The sequence below is a fragment of the Lolium rigidum genome, chromosome 6, assembly GCF_022539505.1.
Source record: "Lolium rigidum isolate FL_2022 chromosome 6, APGP_CSIRO_Lrig_0.1, whole genome shotgun sequence".
Classification (NCBI taxonomy): Eukaryota; Viridiplantae; Streptophyta; class Magnoliopsida; order Poales; family Poaceae; genus Lolium; species Lolium rigidum.
Window position 1 is genome coordinate 24,496,163 of NC_061513.1, and position 17,466 is coordinate 24,513,628.

Consider the following 17,466-nt stretch of genomic DNA (forward strand, 5'->3'; position numbering starts at 1 on the left):
AGCGACTCGCTCACCGGTGGTGATGGTGAGGCCCGTCCGGATGAAGACACCGACCGAGGATGCCGAAGGCCCCACGGTGGGCGCCAAATGTCGTGGTATCGTCACGGCATATGCCATAGGGTGGCTAATCGAAGGTGGTTCCTGAGAGATCTCACGGCGGTATCCGGAAGCGGGTATGGGCACGAGCGACACGGCGACGTACCCAGGTTCGAGGCCCTTCTGGGGAGGTAAAACCTCTACTCCTGCTAGAGTGTATATGATATCACACAGTACAATGGTGCTCCTAGAGCTGTGTCCGGCTGCTCCTGGGAGGCTAAGGGAGACGATGGTCTCTCTCACAGGGCAGCGATAAGAGTGGAATGGAGTGAGAATGATCGATCCCTACGCGAGAGGGGGTAGTGCGGCTTATATAGGCACCGGCACTTTACATATAAGACCCTATAGTTTACTGGCCGGCTTGGCCGGCTCCGGCTTCCGCTCCTTCCCGAGGCAGTGACGTCAGGAGCCGTTGAGGCGTAGTGGCCCGTCCCATCCGGCTGCCCAGGTCGGCCGGTATGGAGAGGAGGTGTCCCTGTCGCCGTCGCCCACCGTAGCCAGTACGGATCGTCGTTAGCCATGATGGCCTGTCCGGCGCGTGGCACCGTTGCTCCACGGTGCCCCGCGCTTTACGGAAGATGGAGTCGGCGTGGACTTTGGGAACCCGGATCACCAACCCGGTTCCTTCCAAGTGCAAGACTCGCCAGCCTCGAGTCGGTCCGAGGTACAAACCCCTAGTCGGATATGGCTTGTAGAAGCCGGCCCAGGCTACAGCATTGGCGGCCGTAGCCGGGCCGACTAGGACTTAGAGCCAGCCGGCTTCCGGACCAGCCGGCCACGGCGCCAGCCGGCTGCTCCTCAGCCGGCCTTTGCCGCGAGCCGGCCAGTGGCCAGCCGGCTGCTCATCGTCCATTGCCCTACCCGGGGTCTTCCCCCCGACACTGGTGCGCCAGCAGTAACATGAATTATCCCCGACGAACCAGGCCTGGTGCGCCGGAGGTACGTGTTTTCAAAATTCAAAAAAAAGCCCGATCCAGATGATCTAGCTCGGGTCCTCGAAAACAGTGGCCGTGCGTCGCCTTGTCGTCGTTGCCGCGCCGGTGTAGGAGGAGGAGGAGAATGAGGCCGGAGATGGTGTTTTAGGAGGAGGAGGAGGAGGAGGATGAGGCCGGAGGTGGTGGTGGTTTAGGAGGACGAGGAGAAGATGGTCGGAGGTGGAGGTGGTGGAAGAGGAGGAGAAGGAGAAGGCCGGAGATGGAGGTAGAGTCCCGAGGTGGAGGAGGTTACCGAAGGAGGAGGTCACCGGAGTAGTAGGAGGAGGAGGCCGTCGGTGAGTATTGCAAGGAGAAGAGCAGGAGGGAAAGAGAAGAAGGGGGATAAGTGAGGAAGGAGAAGAGGGAGGAGGGCCGGCTTGAATATATAGTACAGCTTACCGCCGGCGCACCTAGCATGGTGGTGCGCCGGGGGTATTTTTTTCTTTTTTTCACCCAAATCTTAAACCTGAAAAAAGTCTTGTTTCTGTTTTCCAATTGACGAATCCATTTTTTTCTCCAAACGGCCGTAGGCGGTTGAATTCGGATAGGAAATTTCGCGTAGATAGATTTTGATATAAAAAAGTTTTTCATCGGAGGTCGTATGCAACCAGAAATCCCGTTTTACCGAAAGATGACGCCATTTTGCATAATATATCGTAATTCATTTTTTCAAATTTTCATTAAAGCTAGATTACATAATACATGGGCAGTTCAAAGGATTTTATTTTTTGAATTTTCTACCATTTTTTTTTTTCAAAACTGAAAAGGCGGTCCGGGGGGGGGGGGGGGGGGAGGGAAAATCATGGCAGCCCTTACCGCCGGTGTTGTGGATATACTTCATAGGTATACCATCGACATGGTCCGATTCCGGCAAGTCCGGGTGGCCCACAGATGGTGGTGATGACATATGGCCCACCGGGCGGCCCAGTTGTTGTTGATCAAGATGGAAGATGTCCAACCCAGAAACAAGGAGCCGGATCCCAACCGACCTATGAGGTAGCCGGATCCGAACCGCCCTACGAAGGTAGCCGGATCCGAACCGCTCTACGAAGGTAGCCGGATCCGAACCGCCCTACGGAGGTACCCGGATCCGAACCGACCTATAGAGATACCCGGATCCGAACCGACCTACAGAGGTACCCGGGTCCGAACCGACCTACAGAGGTACCCGGATCCGTAGAGGTCTATGCCAGGAGTCAGATCCGTGAAGGCCCATGAAGGAAGCCGGATCCATGACGACAAGTTAGGAATAGGTGGATCCTTGACATACACGGCAATGTAATATTCCGTAGTTAGGCAACTTGTATTCCGGGTAGGACTCTCCGTAGAAACCCTAGATCCCGGCGCCTATATAAGCCGGATCCCGGGAGCCCTGATGGCAGATCTCGAGCTAGAAGCGAGACAACCACAACTCATTGTAACAACGCGAAAGCGCCCAGATAATTCCAGACAAGCAGCAGTAGGCCCTACCATCGTGCAGGTGTTCTGAAGCTGGGTAAATCGCGTACCTCCGTCCCGAGTGCACTCCGCCCTATGGCCCCTACTTCTTCTCCCCCTCGTGAGGATCCCTCCTCCGAGGTACTGTCGAATAGGCAACGACAGTTGGCACCCACCGTGGGGCCAGCGGCGTCTGGAGGCCGGAACCGGGAGGGTACTACCGTTGGAGGCGTCGATGACAAAATCGCCGAGTGGCATGTCTTGAACGCTGGTAACTTTCCGATCGTCCCTTTGGACGAGTTCTGGATTCCGGCTAGGACAAATCCCGACAAGTTCTTCATCATCCCAATCGGCGGGATACACATCTTCATCTGCGAGACCGTCAGTTCCGACGGAAACACACTGGTAAGTACTGCAGCTACGACCGCCGTTGAGCTGGACGCAGCTGCAAAGATTCGATCTGAGTTGCTGGACCTTCCCAAGGAAGACTCCGCCATAGATCTGAAAATTTCAAATCCTGGTGTTGGTAGTCGGATCCGCACCTATATTTTGGTAGCCGGATCCATACCTATTTTTGGTAGTCGGATCCGCACCTATATTTTGGTAGCCGGATCCATACCTATTTTTGGTTGCCGGATTCGCGCCTACGTTTTTGGTAGTCGGATCCGCACGTCAATTTTTGGGTAGGTGGATCCGCACCTCAATTTTTGGTAGCCGGATCCATACCTATTTTTTGTAGCCGGATCCATACCTATATTTTTGTAGCCGGATCCATACCAAAATTTTGGTAGGTGGATCCGCACCTAAATTTTTGGAAGTCGGATCCACACCTAAATTTTGGTAGGTGGATTCACACCTACAGGACCACTGTGACAATCAATCTCGCACCGGCTCGACGGAACGCCGAAGAAAAACCGCCACGACCGACGTTGACTCCACTCCAAACAGCTAAGTCCCTATTTATATTTAATATTTTAAAATTTTATGATCATGAGATTAAGATTGGTTCACTCATATACTGAGTCTTTTACCGCTTTCACTGTTGGTCATATCTTTCCCACGATTTGCCTCGCGCTCGTGAAAAACTTTGTACTGTTTTTTGCCGCTTAAGGCTCCAAGCACGTCTGCAAAAATTCCGCTTTCGGGCGTTAGCTTAAGTTTTCCGGCCTACACGTTTTCTCGTTGTTTGATGTGTGGATTCCTTAGTAGTGACATCTCGGTACTTAAAGACGGCCTCTCGTTTCGAGGTTCTTGATTGTTTCGCTATTAAGCGCTATCGCCTCGACAGATGTTCCGTGTCTAAAGTTTGCCGTCTCGCGAAAAGTCAAGCATATAAACCAGAAGAACGGATAAACCAGCACTTGCTTAAAACATATAAATTACATTAACTGTTCAAGATAGTCGAGTTTTTTCCGCCTTGACAGCTTTTATGTTGTTCAACTGCTGCATAGTTTCAGCTTTAAAACATTTGTTCAAAGGCCGTTTTTGTTCCGCCTTACATTTGTTCGTTGAACATGATCAAAGAAACAATTTAATACAAATATGTTTTTATGTTTATGTATCAGGTACATGACACTTGGACGTACAACAGTCCTCGATTTAAGGTGTTTTCAAGCAGATCTAGCACCGCGCGAAGCCCTAGGGGAAGCTAGCCGGATCCAATGAGAGAAGGTTAGGCAGATCCATGGCGTGCACAGTTGGAAAAACAACTTGAGTCTTGATTCCGCTATGCTTAGCCGGAACCAACCCTCGGGGGCTGCGGTTTGATCTTAGGTGAAAAGTGTGTTTCCTTTCGGGTATCAGCGCTGGGAATTTCCGCCTAGATGCTTGGGATTTACGCTATTCCTAAGTCACATATAAATATAAAGCTACTCTAAGAGCACCAAGCCGGATTTTCAAGTAAATTCACCTTGGCGCTCGGGGGCTACATCGATGAAGTTCTCTTTGGAGCAACAAGCCAGAAATTTTCCACCTTGACGCTTGGGGGCTAAGTTTCCGAGCATCGAGTCTCCTTGGATCAAGCCGACTCAACGCTCGGGGGCTACATACATATGGTTATGTCAAGAAAATTTTCAAAGATGGCGAAAATCTGGCTAACTAGTCGGATCCGCACCTAATTTTTTGGTAGCCGGATCCGCACCTAATTTTTGGTTACCGGATCCGCACCTAATTTTTGGTAGCCGGATCCGCACCTCAATTTTTGGTAGCCGGATCCGCACCTCAATTTTTGGTAGCCGATCCGCACCTAATTTTTTGGTAGTCGGATCCGCACCTAATTTTTGGGTAGTCGGATCCACACCTATATTTTGGCTAGTCAGATCCGAACCTACATTTGGCTAGTCGGATCCATACCAAAGATTACGTTGGATGGTGTCTCCGAAGAATCTGACCATTGGATCATGAAGTTTCCGACCAATACTTGGTTGGGGATATGAAGTTTGGAGTCCTTCATGATTCTCTATTATTCGTTCCAGCCAAAGGATGAAGATACATGCGCAAGCTGAGCTGGATGGAAGAACGGTGAATCTTGGAGAACTCCGGGAGCTACTGTTGTGGATATACTTTATAGGTATACCATCGACATGGTCCGATTCCGGCAAGTCCGGGTGGCCCACATATGGTGGTGATGACATATGGCCCACCGGGCGGCCCAGTTGTTGTTGATCAAGATGGAAGATGTCCAACCCAGGAACAAGGAGCCGGATCCCAACTGACCTATGAGGTAGCCGGATCCGAACCGCCCTACGAAGGTAGCCGGATCCAAACCGCCCTACGAAGGTAGCCGTATCCGAACCGCTCTACGAAGGTAGCCGGATCCGAACCGCCCTACAGAGGTACCCGGATCCGAACCGACCTACAGAGGTACCCGGATCCGAACCGACCTACAGAGGTACCCGGATCCGAAGAGGTCTATGCCAGGAGTCAGATCCGTGAAGGCCCATGAAGGAAGCCGGATCCATGACGACAAGTTAGGAATAGGTGGATCCTTGACGTACACGGCAATGTAATATTCCGTAGTTAGGCAACTTGTATTCCGGGTAGGACTCTCCGTAGAAACCCTAGATCTCGACGCCTATATAAGCCGGATCCCGGGAGCCCTGAGGGCAGATCTCGAGCTAGAAGCGAGACAACCACAACTCATTGTAACAACGCGAAAGCGCCCATATAATTCCAGACAAACAGCAGTAGGCCCTGCCATTGTGCAGGTGTTCCGAAGCTGGGTAAATCGCGTACCACCGTCCCGAGTGCACTCCGCCCTATGGCCCCTACTTCTTCTCCCCCTCGTGAGGATCCCTCCTCCGAGGTACCGTCGAATAGGCAACGACAGCCGGTGCACCATTATGCTGCAGCGCCGGTGGTAAGCCGGCGCACCAACATGGTGGTGCGCCGGCGGTAAGGGCTCAATTTTTTTGGGTCTGGTCTGGTCCCCTTCAAACTTTATCGCCGGCGCATCTTTTTTGCTTGTGCGCCGGCAGTAAGACACCATCGCCGGCGCGGCGACATGTAGGTGCGCCGACACTATTTGCCACCGACGCATGGATTTGCTGGTGCGTCGGTAGTGCTATTTCCATCTATAGATCTTTTCCTAGTAGTGTGCAGAGTGTCCATAAGGATTATTTCCCGTGCCAAATGTAGGCTTCCGTCCACAACATGTATGCATATATACCGCTTTGTATGATTATGCAAACAACATGTGGCGTGGTGGTGTACTAGTGTTCGCAGGTAGGACATTTCAAAGCACTTTTCACTTTTTAAAGATGCTGCTTGTTACGGGGCTATTTGGAGTGCTTGGAGCATGGTGGGTCAAAGACGGAGGATGCAGTGGTTGCGGATCATCATCGTTTTACCGCTCTGTCAATGCCTTTATTTCTTTTCTTTGTAGGCATGTTTCTGTTATTGTCCCAATATTTTATTGGTTTCGAACTTTTGTATCGGTGCAATTGCTATATTGCTATATTAATCTGGCAATACAAAAGCATGTTTTGAAGATCATATTTAATTGTGCTGATACAAAAGCGCCCATCGACAACTAGCATTGCCAGATTGGTGGAGAAAACAACTTTGGTATATAAACACAAAAGAGACGATCGATGTTGATACGAGGTCGATGATCCTTTTCTGGTATGTTTGGTTGATAAACTAATTGCTTTAGAACAAAGCTAAAAATGAGACCAAACAAAACTAAGACTTTTTCCCCGCGACCACACGGGTCCACTACATATGTCCATGATGAAGGAAATGAGACAACACTTGCACCATCATGTCTTAACGGTTATTTAACCTTTTATTATCTAGATCGATCCTCGGCCTTTAAGCAATGCTTCTTCAGCTTAGCTTTCAGCATGGTCAGGATGGGTCCTACAGCTGAGGAGCCTTGGCGGACTCCGGCACGCCTAGCTCGCCGGCGGCCGGGATCTTCTTTCCCTCCGACGGTGTTCCCTACTCCGTCACAAGGCCGTTTCGATCCGCTCGACGACCTGGATGTGGAGGATGGTTGTTCGGTGGCGGAGGAGGTGGCGTGGGCTGGCCTAGAAGATGATCCGGAGGTGCTGTCGATCGACAAGGATCTAGATCGTGAAGCGCTCTTGGAGGACTTTTGGGCGAAGATCGGCTTCCCGGCAGCGGCGACCAGGTCCTGGGGGAGGAATGCTTCGACGGAGGCGAAGGCTGTGCCGCGGGCACGCTCGTCGTCTCCTCCGCGTGCTGCTGCGAAGATTCGTCGGGCTCTCTCTAGCTCGCCGCCGGGGAGGCGGCTTCCGCGGCAGCCGGTGCGCCTTAAAGGCTGGAAAGGTCCGCTACCTCCCAAGAGGTTCACGCCGCCGGCGGTTTTCGGCGATTTCCTCGATGCAGCCGCCAAGGGAGCGAAGCAGACGCCCGGCGACGAGCACCGGCCGGCGAGCGAGGCGGTTTCTCCGCCTTCGTTTCAAACGGATGCGGCGGGGTCTTCGCGCCTTGGGCCGCGGCCGTGTTGGGCCAAGCTGGGCCGCGCGCTGGTGGGCCTACAGCGTGGGGTTAGACGGGTGGGCGTGACGGCGTGCGATCATACGATCACACGTCCGTTTTCACGCCGCAGCCACGTCGCCTCCGCCTCGTACCCATCATCGCCGCCGCCCCTTCCTCCTGAGCCTCGCCTGAACCTCTCGCCGTCGTCCGCCCCCGTTGTGTGCGCTCCGCTTCGTCGCTCATTCGTCGACGTGGTGGCGTCGGGCGCCTCAGGTCCCATGGCCGGGCCGCCCCGCTCCGTTCCTCCGGGGACGGCGCCGGCTCGACCGCAGGCGGCGGCTGCTGCGTCGGTCGCCGGAGGGTACCAAGGCCCTCCGGGGTTCCAAGGATGGCCGCAGGGGGCCCTCATGCCACCGGCCCCTGCACCGCCGCCCCGGCCCCAGGTGGGGTATCGCCCGCCGCAGCCGCGCATGCCGACCGCTCCTTTCGTGCCTCCTCAACAGCCGCCGTATCCTCCGCAGCAGCAGTACCCCCAGTACCCGCCGCAGCAGAAGTTGCTCAGTTTCAAGGTCATTTTTTCCCCGCTACTAATCCAACGCAGCAGCCGGTGGTGTCACATGTACCACAGCAGGTTAATCCGCCGGCGCAGCCTGGGCATCAGAAGAAGAGGAGGAAGAAGAAACCCGTCGCAGCGGTGGGGACAGCGGGAGGTGGTAATGTTGCGCCGCCAGCTATGCTGCAGGGTCACATGCAGGACCCGCACCCGGCGGGTATTCCTACGCCGGTGTTGGAGGCGGTTCTCGCACCGCTGCCGATGCCGGCTGTTCCACCGAGTGGTTGCTGCACCTGCGGCGACCGCATCTTGTGGTGAAGCCGAAGAAGGCGGGTCGCCGTTGGAAGTGCGCGGTCAACACACATGCTTCTAAGGACCGTAAGGTTCCTCATTACCGCTTGGTTTGTGACTCGGGGCTCACCCGACTATTCGTTGTCCTGTGCTGAAGACCCCGAGACCTATGAGTTTTTTGTGGGTTGCGGTAATGACGTCACGCTAGATCTCCGGGTTCCGACTCAGTTTATAAGCCACGGATGTTATCCAGCGGAGCACCTACGAGCTTTGGTACAGGTGTCGGGGAGGGGACCGTTGCGGCGGCGGATATTCAGAATCTCATGGCGCGCATGTGTCCGGGGAACCCCACTTGGAAGTGGGAGGCGCAGCCTCATGGTGATAACGCTTTTCCGATTGGGATCCCCACCGCCGAGGACTTGTCGAGGATTGACGGTATGCGGATGAGCGTGCCAAAGATTAATGCACAGGCCATGGTTTCTTCTTGGACTCAGCAGGATGTTATGCCGCAGTTTGTGATGGAGCCTGTTTGGGTGCATGTCGAGGGCGTTCCGAATGCTCTACGTCACTTCCTCGGTCTATGGGCTGTTGGTACTTTTATTGGTACTACCGTTGATGTGGATTTGTACACCTTGAGGAGTCAAGGGTTAGTTCGTATTCAGGTGGCCATGAGAGATACTTCGTTGCGGAGAAAGATAAGGCTAAACACGGACCACCATGCTTAGAGGTGCTGGCTCGCTTACAGCTTAATGGATACAGATTCAGATTTCATCGTGAGTCTTCTGAGTACAAGCCGAACCCTAGGTTTCGTCCTTTCTTTTGGAAGGGTGAGGATGAGGACGATGCGACTCATGGTGACGATGATGGTTTTGATGATGCCGCGGCAGAGGGGGCACCAGGGGCCTCACATATGGACGTTGATGGCCATGCATCTTTGCCTACTTCTGGCTCAGCTTCGGTACCGGTTACTCAGGTCGCCATGACCCCGTTTAACCACTTGCCGACGACAGACAGGGGCAAGGCGATTGTGGCTAGAGCTTTGTCGGTGTCGCCACACTTGGTGGAAACTCCGCCTCCGTCGCGTGTTCGGACTTTTATGCAGGGGAGGACTCGCCCGGTGTCTTCGTCTTCTACTCCTTTCGGTGGTCCTCTAGTTGCTCCCACTCTGTCTTCTACCTCGCCTCAGACGGAGAGGGGGCTTCAGAGGGCTTCTTCTTCGGCGGTTGGCTCGTCGGACTTGGGGATGCAGCGCCACGCCGCGGTGGTGGTGGAGCAGCAGCAGCCGGCCTTGGGCCCGGCGCTGCCGCAGCTCCCTGCCGCTGATGCGGCGACGCAGCAGCAGACCCTTGGTCCGGCGGGGCTTCAGCAGCTGGCCGGGGGCTTAGCGGCGCAGCAGCAGGTCGTCGGCACGGTGGGGCAGCAGCCACCGCCCCCGGTCTCGATGGCGCTACAGCAGCCGGCCACGGGCAGTGAGGGACCGCACGCAGCCCCTTGCGCGCCCGGGCAGCGGTCGGCCTCTCGGCCGAGTGCTCCGTCGCCGTGCGGAGGGCCCGGGGTGGCGCCGTCTTCGCCCCGTGCGCCTCGGGAGGAGGAGCAGGACTGGTTGGCGAGGCGCCCCGGCCGGTCCCCTATGAGGCGCCGCAGCCGATCCCCGGCGCCCTCCTCGCCTATGGGGGTTTCGGCGTCGCGGTCGGGTTCGGTGCGAGGGGCTTCATCGCCATCTACCCCCGCATCGAAATCTTCTTCACCAGCGTCAGGACGGTCTTCTTCACCACGCTTGTCTCCGCCTCCGCCAGTTGCTCCCGTCTTGCATCCTCCCCCCACTATTCCTCCACCAGTTGCGCAGCCGCCGGTGAGGAGGAGTGGGAGGTTTGCTACGACGGAGGATGGCGTGGAGGCTACGGATGAAGACGTGATGCGAGAGGGCTATGCGACGCAAGGCGGAAAAGAACCTCGACACGGCAGGTACCAGATTTTCATCCAAGTCCTTCACTTCTTTTCTCGATTCTAGAATTTCTTCGAATTTGAGTAGTGTAGGTATTTCTTTGGGTAGAGGTTCGGATGAGATTTTAGCTTCAGCTCATGTGTTGAGACAGACGGAGCTTGACCGTTTAACGGTTGCTCCAAATGGATCCACTGAGCTGGCTACTTCCACTGTTGACGATGACGAAGATGATGGCATCCTAGATGGTCATCTTCTCTCGGCTTTAGTTGGGAGTGTGACAGAAGTTGATTTAGACCACTCGAGTTTAGTTCAGTTTATGACCTCTCCGCCTCCGAACGTGGTTCTAGATCATCGGCTGGAAAGAAATCTCGTAGATATGGCAAAAAATCTAAATCCAAAATAGTTTCTCGATGAACGGCATGTTTCGGAATAGCAGAGGTCTTGGTGACTTGGCTAAGCATTCTCACATTGCTGATGGTTGTAGAGATTATGATTTAGATTTCATTGCTATATCGGAGACGGGTAGGCGAAATTTCACACAAAGTTTTCTCGACCGATTGTCAGGCGGAATTAACTTTCAGTGGTTTTCTCGCCCACCCCGTGGTAGATCCGGTGGCATTTTACTTGGCATCCGTATTGATACCATGACTGTCTTAGCTAGTTCTGATGGAGAGTATCACATTAAGCTCGACATTCAGAATAAAGCATACGGGTTCAAGTGGAGTCTGGTCGCTGTGTATGGTGCCGCTCAGGATGCTTTTAAGGCTGACTTTTTACGTGAATTGGTAAATCTTACAAAAGATAATCCCTACCCGATTTTAATCGGAGGCGATTTTAATTTGTTGAGATTTCCTCACGAGAAAAGTAAAGGCCACTTTGATGGACATTGGCCTTTTCTATTCAATGCTGTCATTGACAGTCTTGATTTAAGGGAGGTGTTCATGTCTGGTCGACGGTTTACTTGGGCCAACAGCTTGCCTGAACCCACTTACGAGAAACTAGATCGCGTGTTGATGGACACCGAATGGGAAAATAAATACCCTATGGTGTCTGTCCGTGCACTAGAACGTATTGTAAATCTGTCTGACCATGCCCCCATCCTTCTAACCACTGGGGAACCCCGTCCTGTGTGTAAGCGGCCGTTCAAATTTGAACTTGGTTGGCTACATCGGGATGGTTTTCATGATATGGTTAAGAAGGTTTGGGAGAGACCGGTCGGTGGCAGCTCTCCAATTCTGAGATGGAACAATAAGATGCGATCATTGTGCAAACATCTCTGTGGTTGGGCTGCCCATACGGCTGGTATTCTTAAAAAGAGAAGGCTCGCTTATCAAAGGTCATTGATGAGCTTGAGGCTTTTGCGGAGGTTAGACCGCTGTCGACGCAGGAGATTGAACTCAAAAATCAATCAAATGCGCGGATGGCGAGTCTTCTTCGTGAGGAGGAACTCAAATGGTACCAGCGATCCAAAGCCCGAGTTCATTTTAGAGGGAGATTCAAATACGCGATATTTCCATGCTTTAGCCAATGGGAGACATCGGAAAAAGCGTATTCATTCTCTTACTCAAGATGAAGGGGTGATTGAAGGCCATGAGCAGCTCAAATCGTACATTACTAATTATTATAAAGGCTTGTTTGGTCCTCCGGAGGAAAGTACTTTCTCTCTTAATGAGGATTTAACGGCCGATATACCCCAAGTTTCCGTTGAGGAAAATGGTCTACTAACCGCACCTTATACCGAGGAAGAGGTTCAGAAGGCGAGTTTCCAAATGGAATGCAACAAAGCACCGGGTCCTGATGGTTTCCCAGCTGAGTTTTATCAAACTTTCCGGGACACGATTAAATCGGACCTTCTAGATTTGTTCGGTGACCTACACTCCGGACAACTAGAATTATTTCGTCTAAATTTTGGTGAAGTAATCTTGTTACCGAAAGTTAATGAGGCGAGAAAGGATTCAACAATATAGACCTATCTTCCTATTAAATGTAAGTTTCAAGATTTTCACGAAAGTGGCCACCATTAGACTTAATACGGTTGCGGATCATGTTGTCCAGCCATCACAGACGGCCTTTATGCAAGGAAGAAACATCCTTGATGGAGTGGCGGTTTTGCATGAGACGGTACATGAGATGCATTCTAAGAAATTAAATGGGGTTATTTTAAAACTAGATTTTGAAAAGGCGTATGATAAAGTTAAGTGGTCGTTTCTACAGCAAACACTCAGGATGAAAGGTTTTTCTCCAGAGTGGCGCGCTCTGATAAATGATTTTGTGTATGGAGGTAGTGTCGCAATCCGGGTCAATGATGACACCGGTCACTATTTCCAAACACGAAAAGGGTTACGCCAAGGGGATCCGTTATCACCGATGTTGTTTAACATTGTAGCGGATATTCGGCTATACTCATAGAGCGGGCTAAGGCTGATGGTCAGATTGAAGGAGTGATACCACATCTAGTTGATGGTGGCTTATCTATACTTCAATACGCCGATGATACAATTCTATTTATGGATCATGATCTTGAAAAAGCTCAAAACTTGAAATTAATCTTGGCGGCCTTTGAGCAACTGTCAGGATTGAAAATCAATTTCCATAAGAGTGAATTGTTCTGCTTTGGTGATGCCCAAAATGATGTGACTCTGTACACAGAGTTGTTTGGTTGTGGGCAAGGCCAATTTCCGATTCGTTATTTGGGTATTCCGATTCATTATCGGAGACTTACAATCGCGGAATGGAAATTAGTGGAAGAAAGACTACAAAAACGTCTTAGTAGGCTGGAAAGGCAAGTTGCTTGTCCCTAGGTGGAAGATTGGTACTCATTAATTCGGTACTCACAAACATGGTACTGTATATGTTATCATTTTTCATCCTACCAAAAGGAATTCTGCATAAACTCGATTATTATCGATCCAGATTCTTTTGGCAAGGGGACGATGAGAAAAGAAATATCGATTGGTTAAGTGGAGTATAGTTTGTAGTCCCAAAGACCAAGGTGGGCTTGGAGTTCATGATTTGGAAGTCAAGAATTCGGCCCTATTGGGAAAATGGCTGTTTAAGCTCCTCACTGAGGATGGGACTTGGCAGACTATCCTTCGGCGAAAGTATATCGGTTCGAAGACATTATCCCAAATGGTTTGGAAACCAGGGGATTCTCACTTCTGGCCGGGCTAATGGCGACTAAAAATGAATTTTTTCGCCATGGCACTTTCTCAATCAGAAATGGAGCACAAATACGTTTCGGGAAGATGCTTGGCTTGACAACGCACCCCTAAGTGAACAAGTATCCAGCTCTTTATAGGATTGCTCGTCGTCAAGGTGATACCATTGCTACCGTAATGGCTACCTCACCCCGAATGTGACGTTCAGACGGGTTTTACTTGGACAAAGACTTGCGGCATGGAATACCTTAATTCAACGGCTTGGGGATATTCATTTATCGGACGAACCGGACGAATTTAGATGGAACCTTCATGCCAACGGTGCTTTCTCTGTGAAATCTTTCTACAACGCGATCCTTCTTTCTGATCTACCAGTTGATAATAATAAAAAGATTTGGAAGATGAAGATACCATTAAAAATTATTTTTTTGGATGGTATCTTCGTCGAGGGGTAATCCTCACCAAAGACAATCTTGTTAAGCGTAATTGGCATGGGAGTACTCGATGTGTTTTTACGTCAACGGGACGAAACAATCAAGCACTTGTTCTTCCGGTGCCGGTTCGCGAGATCTATATGGTCGAGTCATCCAAGTAGCGTCTACCCTGTATCCTCCGACTAGTGTTGCCAATGTCTTTGGTAATTGGCTCCATGGTGTTGATTCAAGGTTTAAGTTGCTTCTTAGGGTGGGGGCGCTAGCAGTTATCTGGGCGCTTTGGCTATGTAGAAATGACAAGATTTTTAATGATTTTTTATCAGATACCTCATATTCTGGACTGCAGAAATTTTTTTTATCTGAGAGGCTATGTTGATCCAATCAGTAAAATTTGAACTTGAGATACCTCATATTCTGGACTGCAGAAAAATGACAAAATCTGACCGATTTTGAGATTTTGAAATCTGACGCTGTTTGTAGAACAATAGAGAAATATGCGGAATATGTTGAATGTATTATTGAGCCTCTCGGATGAGTATATATAGTGGTACAGACTTGAAGGCTAAGATAGCTCTCCTAGAGATATGGTAGGTAGAGATTAAAAATCCTAGACTACCTAATATATCTATATCAAATATATCTCTAACACTGTTCACTAATATTGATATAAATAAAACGGAAGGCTCGATGAGCCCGACTTTGAATTAACAAAGCCATCAACCGGCAAGGATTACAACGATTACAACGGAACCAACAACAAAGCAAAAGAAAAAGGAAAACTGGGGTTGCCAGCTAGAGATACAAGCACAAGGGTGCACAGCTATAGCCTAACCAAGAAAAGATCGAGCGGAGCGGAGCAAGGCTCCAAACTATAGGATCTACAAACACGCCCAAGACTACAACTAAGCACCGACGAGCTCCGCCCGAGAAACAAGCAACAAGCCGCCACTCCATGAAGCTGCCCCAAGCTGAGGTACCACACTAAGCCGCCAAACGAGAGGACCATCGACACCGGGGGGACTAGCTAAGCTCGCGCTAGTGAACAAACGAGCCTCCGAGTTCGAAGGGGGAAACTTCACGACAACGCCTTCGAGGAAGGGAAACGGCGCTCGCGAGCGTCGCCGTTGTCGGCACGGGGGAGCTGTGCAAAGCTTTCGCGGAAGCATCAACACCCACCCCACGGAAGACCTAAGTCAATGCACCTGCCATCAAGACAGTCACCAGCTATTGAGAACCACCGGTGCCCCCCGTGCCACGACGCAAACTCCGACAGCCACCCTAGGCTCGAGAGCGGCTGCGCAAAGCCGGAGGCACACCGTTTATATGAAGCTGGTCACAACGAGACACAGGGAATTGACGAGTAGAGATTCCGAGGAGGACCTCGGGGAACCCGCAAGTCGACGAGCAGCGAGATAGTGCACCGGGGCGACAACTAGCAGCAAGAAGTGCGTCATGGCCACGCCTCCAAGGAGGTGAACGGCATCCATAGATGTCATCGTCGCCGGCGGTGGCCGAAGCCTTGCGGTGCTTTCGCGGACACAACATCGAGCCGGCTAGCGTCCCTCGCAGGCCAACCCCGGGGTAACCAAAACAGTCCTACGGGAGCAGCTCCGTGACGCGCCGCCCCCGCGGTCGTCACCACCGGCCGTAGGGAAACAAGCAAACGGCAGCGACAAGTCGCCACCAAGCCGGTGAAGCGCTGCCCTACCAGCCCAGAGCTCAAGATCTCTCAGGTCGGAGCCAAACCCGAGAGAAGCCATGGTGTCCCTGCCCCTACCGAGACCACCAGACGCTTGTACCGGACCAAGGTGCCAAGGACCAGCCCGGGCCGCGTCACCGGAGCTGCCATGCGCCGGCCTCGACCAGAACAAGCGGGGAGCCGGCCTGCACCCTAGCAGGATCCAGCTCGAGATGCATCTGGCCAGTCCAGGGCCGAGACAGCCCAGATGCGGCCCAAACCTAGGCCCGCATGCCCAGATCTGGGCCCGCCGCCGCCCCCATGGCCACGGCCGCACCGGCTTCGGGACGCGCCGGCCACCGGCGACCAAGGCCACCGTACTAATATTGATATCAGGATTTGTCGTTTTTGCACAGATCCGAATATAAGGTATTTCCAGTCAAAATTTTCCATGTTTGTAGACCACAGTATTATCTACATGTAGATTTAATTTCAGAATTTTCTGAAACTTTAAATTGTTGTTTTCATTTTTTAAAACGAGCTACGTGTAGCTCGAGCTACACTTGTGGTTTCCGTATATAGATGCATCTATATTAAAAAATTGTGATATTTATTTTAAAACGGAGAAAATATATATGGAGTATGCCAGTAAAGCCAGTTGTTGATTAAAACCGTCTCAGTGCTCCTGTCTATCTTTCCATGAAAAATGCTCTGCCCAGTAAAGCCATTTGAAGGCGCCAAACGTACGTACTGTTTGCAGTGTGAGTTTTGGCATTCTGCCAAGATCCTTCCATGCGCCCGTGCGCAACTCTAGCTAGAGGCCTAGAGCCCCTGCTGCTTGTAGGTTGTAGCAAAGATACAAGGTGCCCGTGCTGGTTGCCTAGCTACGAGGCTACGAGCAAAAGCTTCTCGTAGCCCGCGCCAGCCATTTGTCGCCAGACGCCGCTCGGGTACACAAGAACGAGTTCCCGTACGTTGTCGTGCGGTGCCATAGCTAAATTGCTAGCTTAGCAGGAGGCTCCATGTTCATGTTGTCCAGAAGGAAAGACTATTACAAAGCCAACACCTGATTTATTAGTTCGTACTGTCGATCTATATATACGCTTGATCGAGCATAGACATACGTAGTACATATTCCTAGTAGTTTCGATCACGCAGCATATGATATGTGGAATTGCGTCGCCATGAGTTGTGCTAGATCGTTGAGCTAGCTAGCCATTTCGATCTTCAAGGGCACTTGTGGCGTCCGTTGTGCGTGGTCATGTGGGCGTAGCAGGGGCAGACGTCCTCGTTGCCGGCGGTGCCCGGCGGCACGCAGCCGCAGCGCCTGCAGCACGTGTTGCACGCCCTCCGGCACAGGTTCGGCCGGCTCGACTTGCTGCACCGGTACGAGCACGCGCCGCCGCAATCTGCCCCACGCACGCAGCAAATCGATCAGTAGCATAAAGAGAAGCGAATGGTTAGAACGGATCGATCAGTCAGCTCGTCTCGTTCTCACTGATCAACTCGATCGAGATATATATAGCAATTGAGTCTGATCAGCGGTGGTCTGTGGAAGACGAAAAGAAAGAAGGACTCGATCAGTTTGGCTAGGAATCCCGGGACTAGATATCATGCATATACCGTGGAAGAATCTATCATCACCTCTACGAGGAGCAAGAGGACGACGAGCGCCACGCACGCGAGCAGTCTAGCCTCCTTGCCGGTCATGGCGATCGAGGGACCAGGAATTGTCGACCTGCTTTCTGTTTCGTCTTCAGGGGAAATGTTGAGTAGCTTTGCCTTTGGTTGTGAGTGGTGAGTGAGGAGCCCGGCCGCCCAAGGGCAAGCTTTATAGGCGGCGGGCGCGCGGCGTGGCACACAGCATAAGCTCTGCGTGCATGCCCCGCCTCCGTGCCGTGTTGGGCTATCCGCTCCCCACGTATCACGCAGATTGCGCGCGGAGCACCAACAAAC

At 52.0% G+C, this 17,466-nt stretch overlaps 1 protein-coding gene across 1 annotated transcript; it reads right to left on the reverse strand.

Moving 5' to 3' along the window:
- Positions 1-16,737: 16,737 nt before the first annotated feature.
- LOC124658883 (cypmaclein-like) lies at positions 16,738-17,220 on the reverse strand. The gene is made up of 3 exons (XM_047196878.1): positions 17,155-17,220; positions 17,039-17,059; positions 16,738-16,932 (listed from the first exon to the last, which is right to left on the reverse strand). The coding sequence occupies exons 1-3, from the start codon at positions 17,218-17,220 to the stop codon at positions 16,738-16,740; spliced, it is 282 nt and encodes a 93-aa protein (XP_047052834.1).
- Between the last annotated feature and the right edge of the window lie 246 nt (positions 17,221-17,466).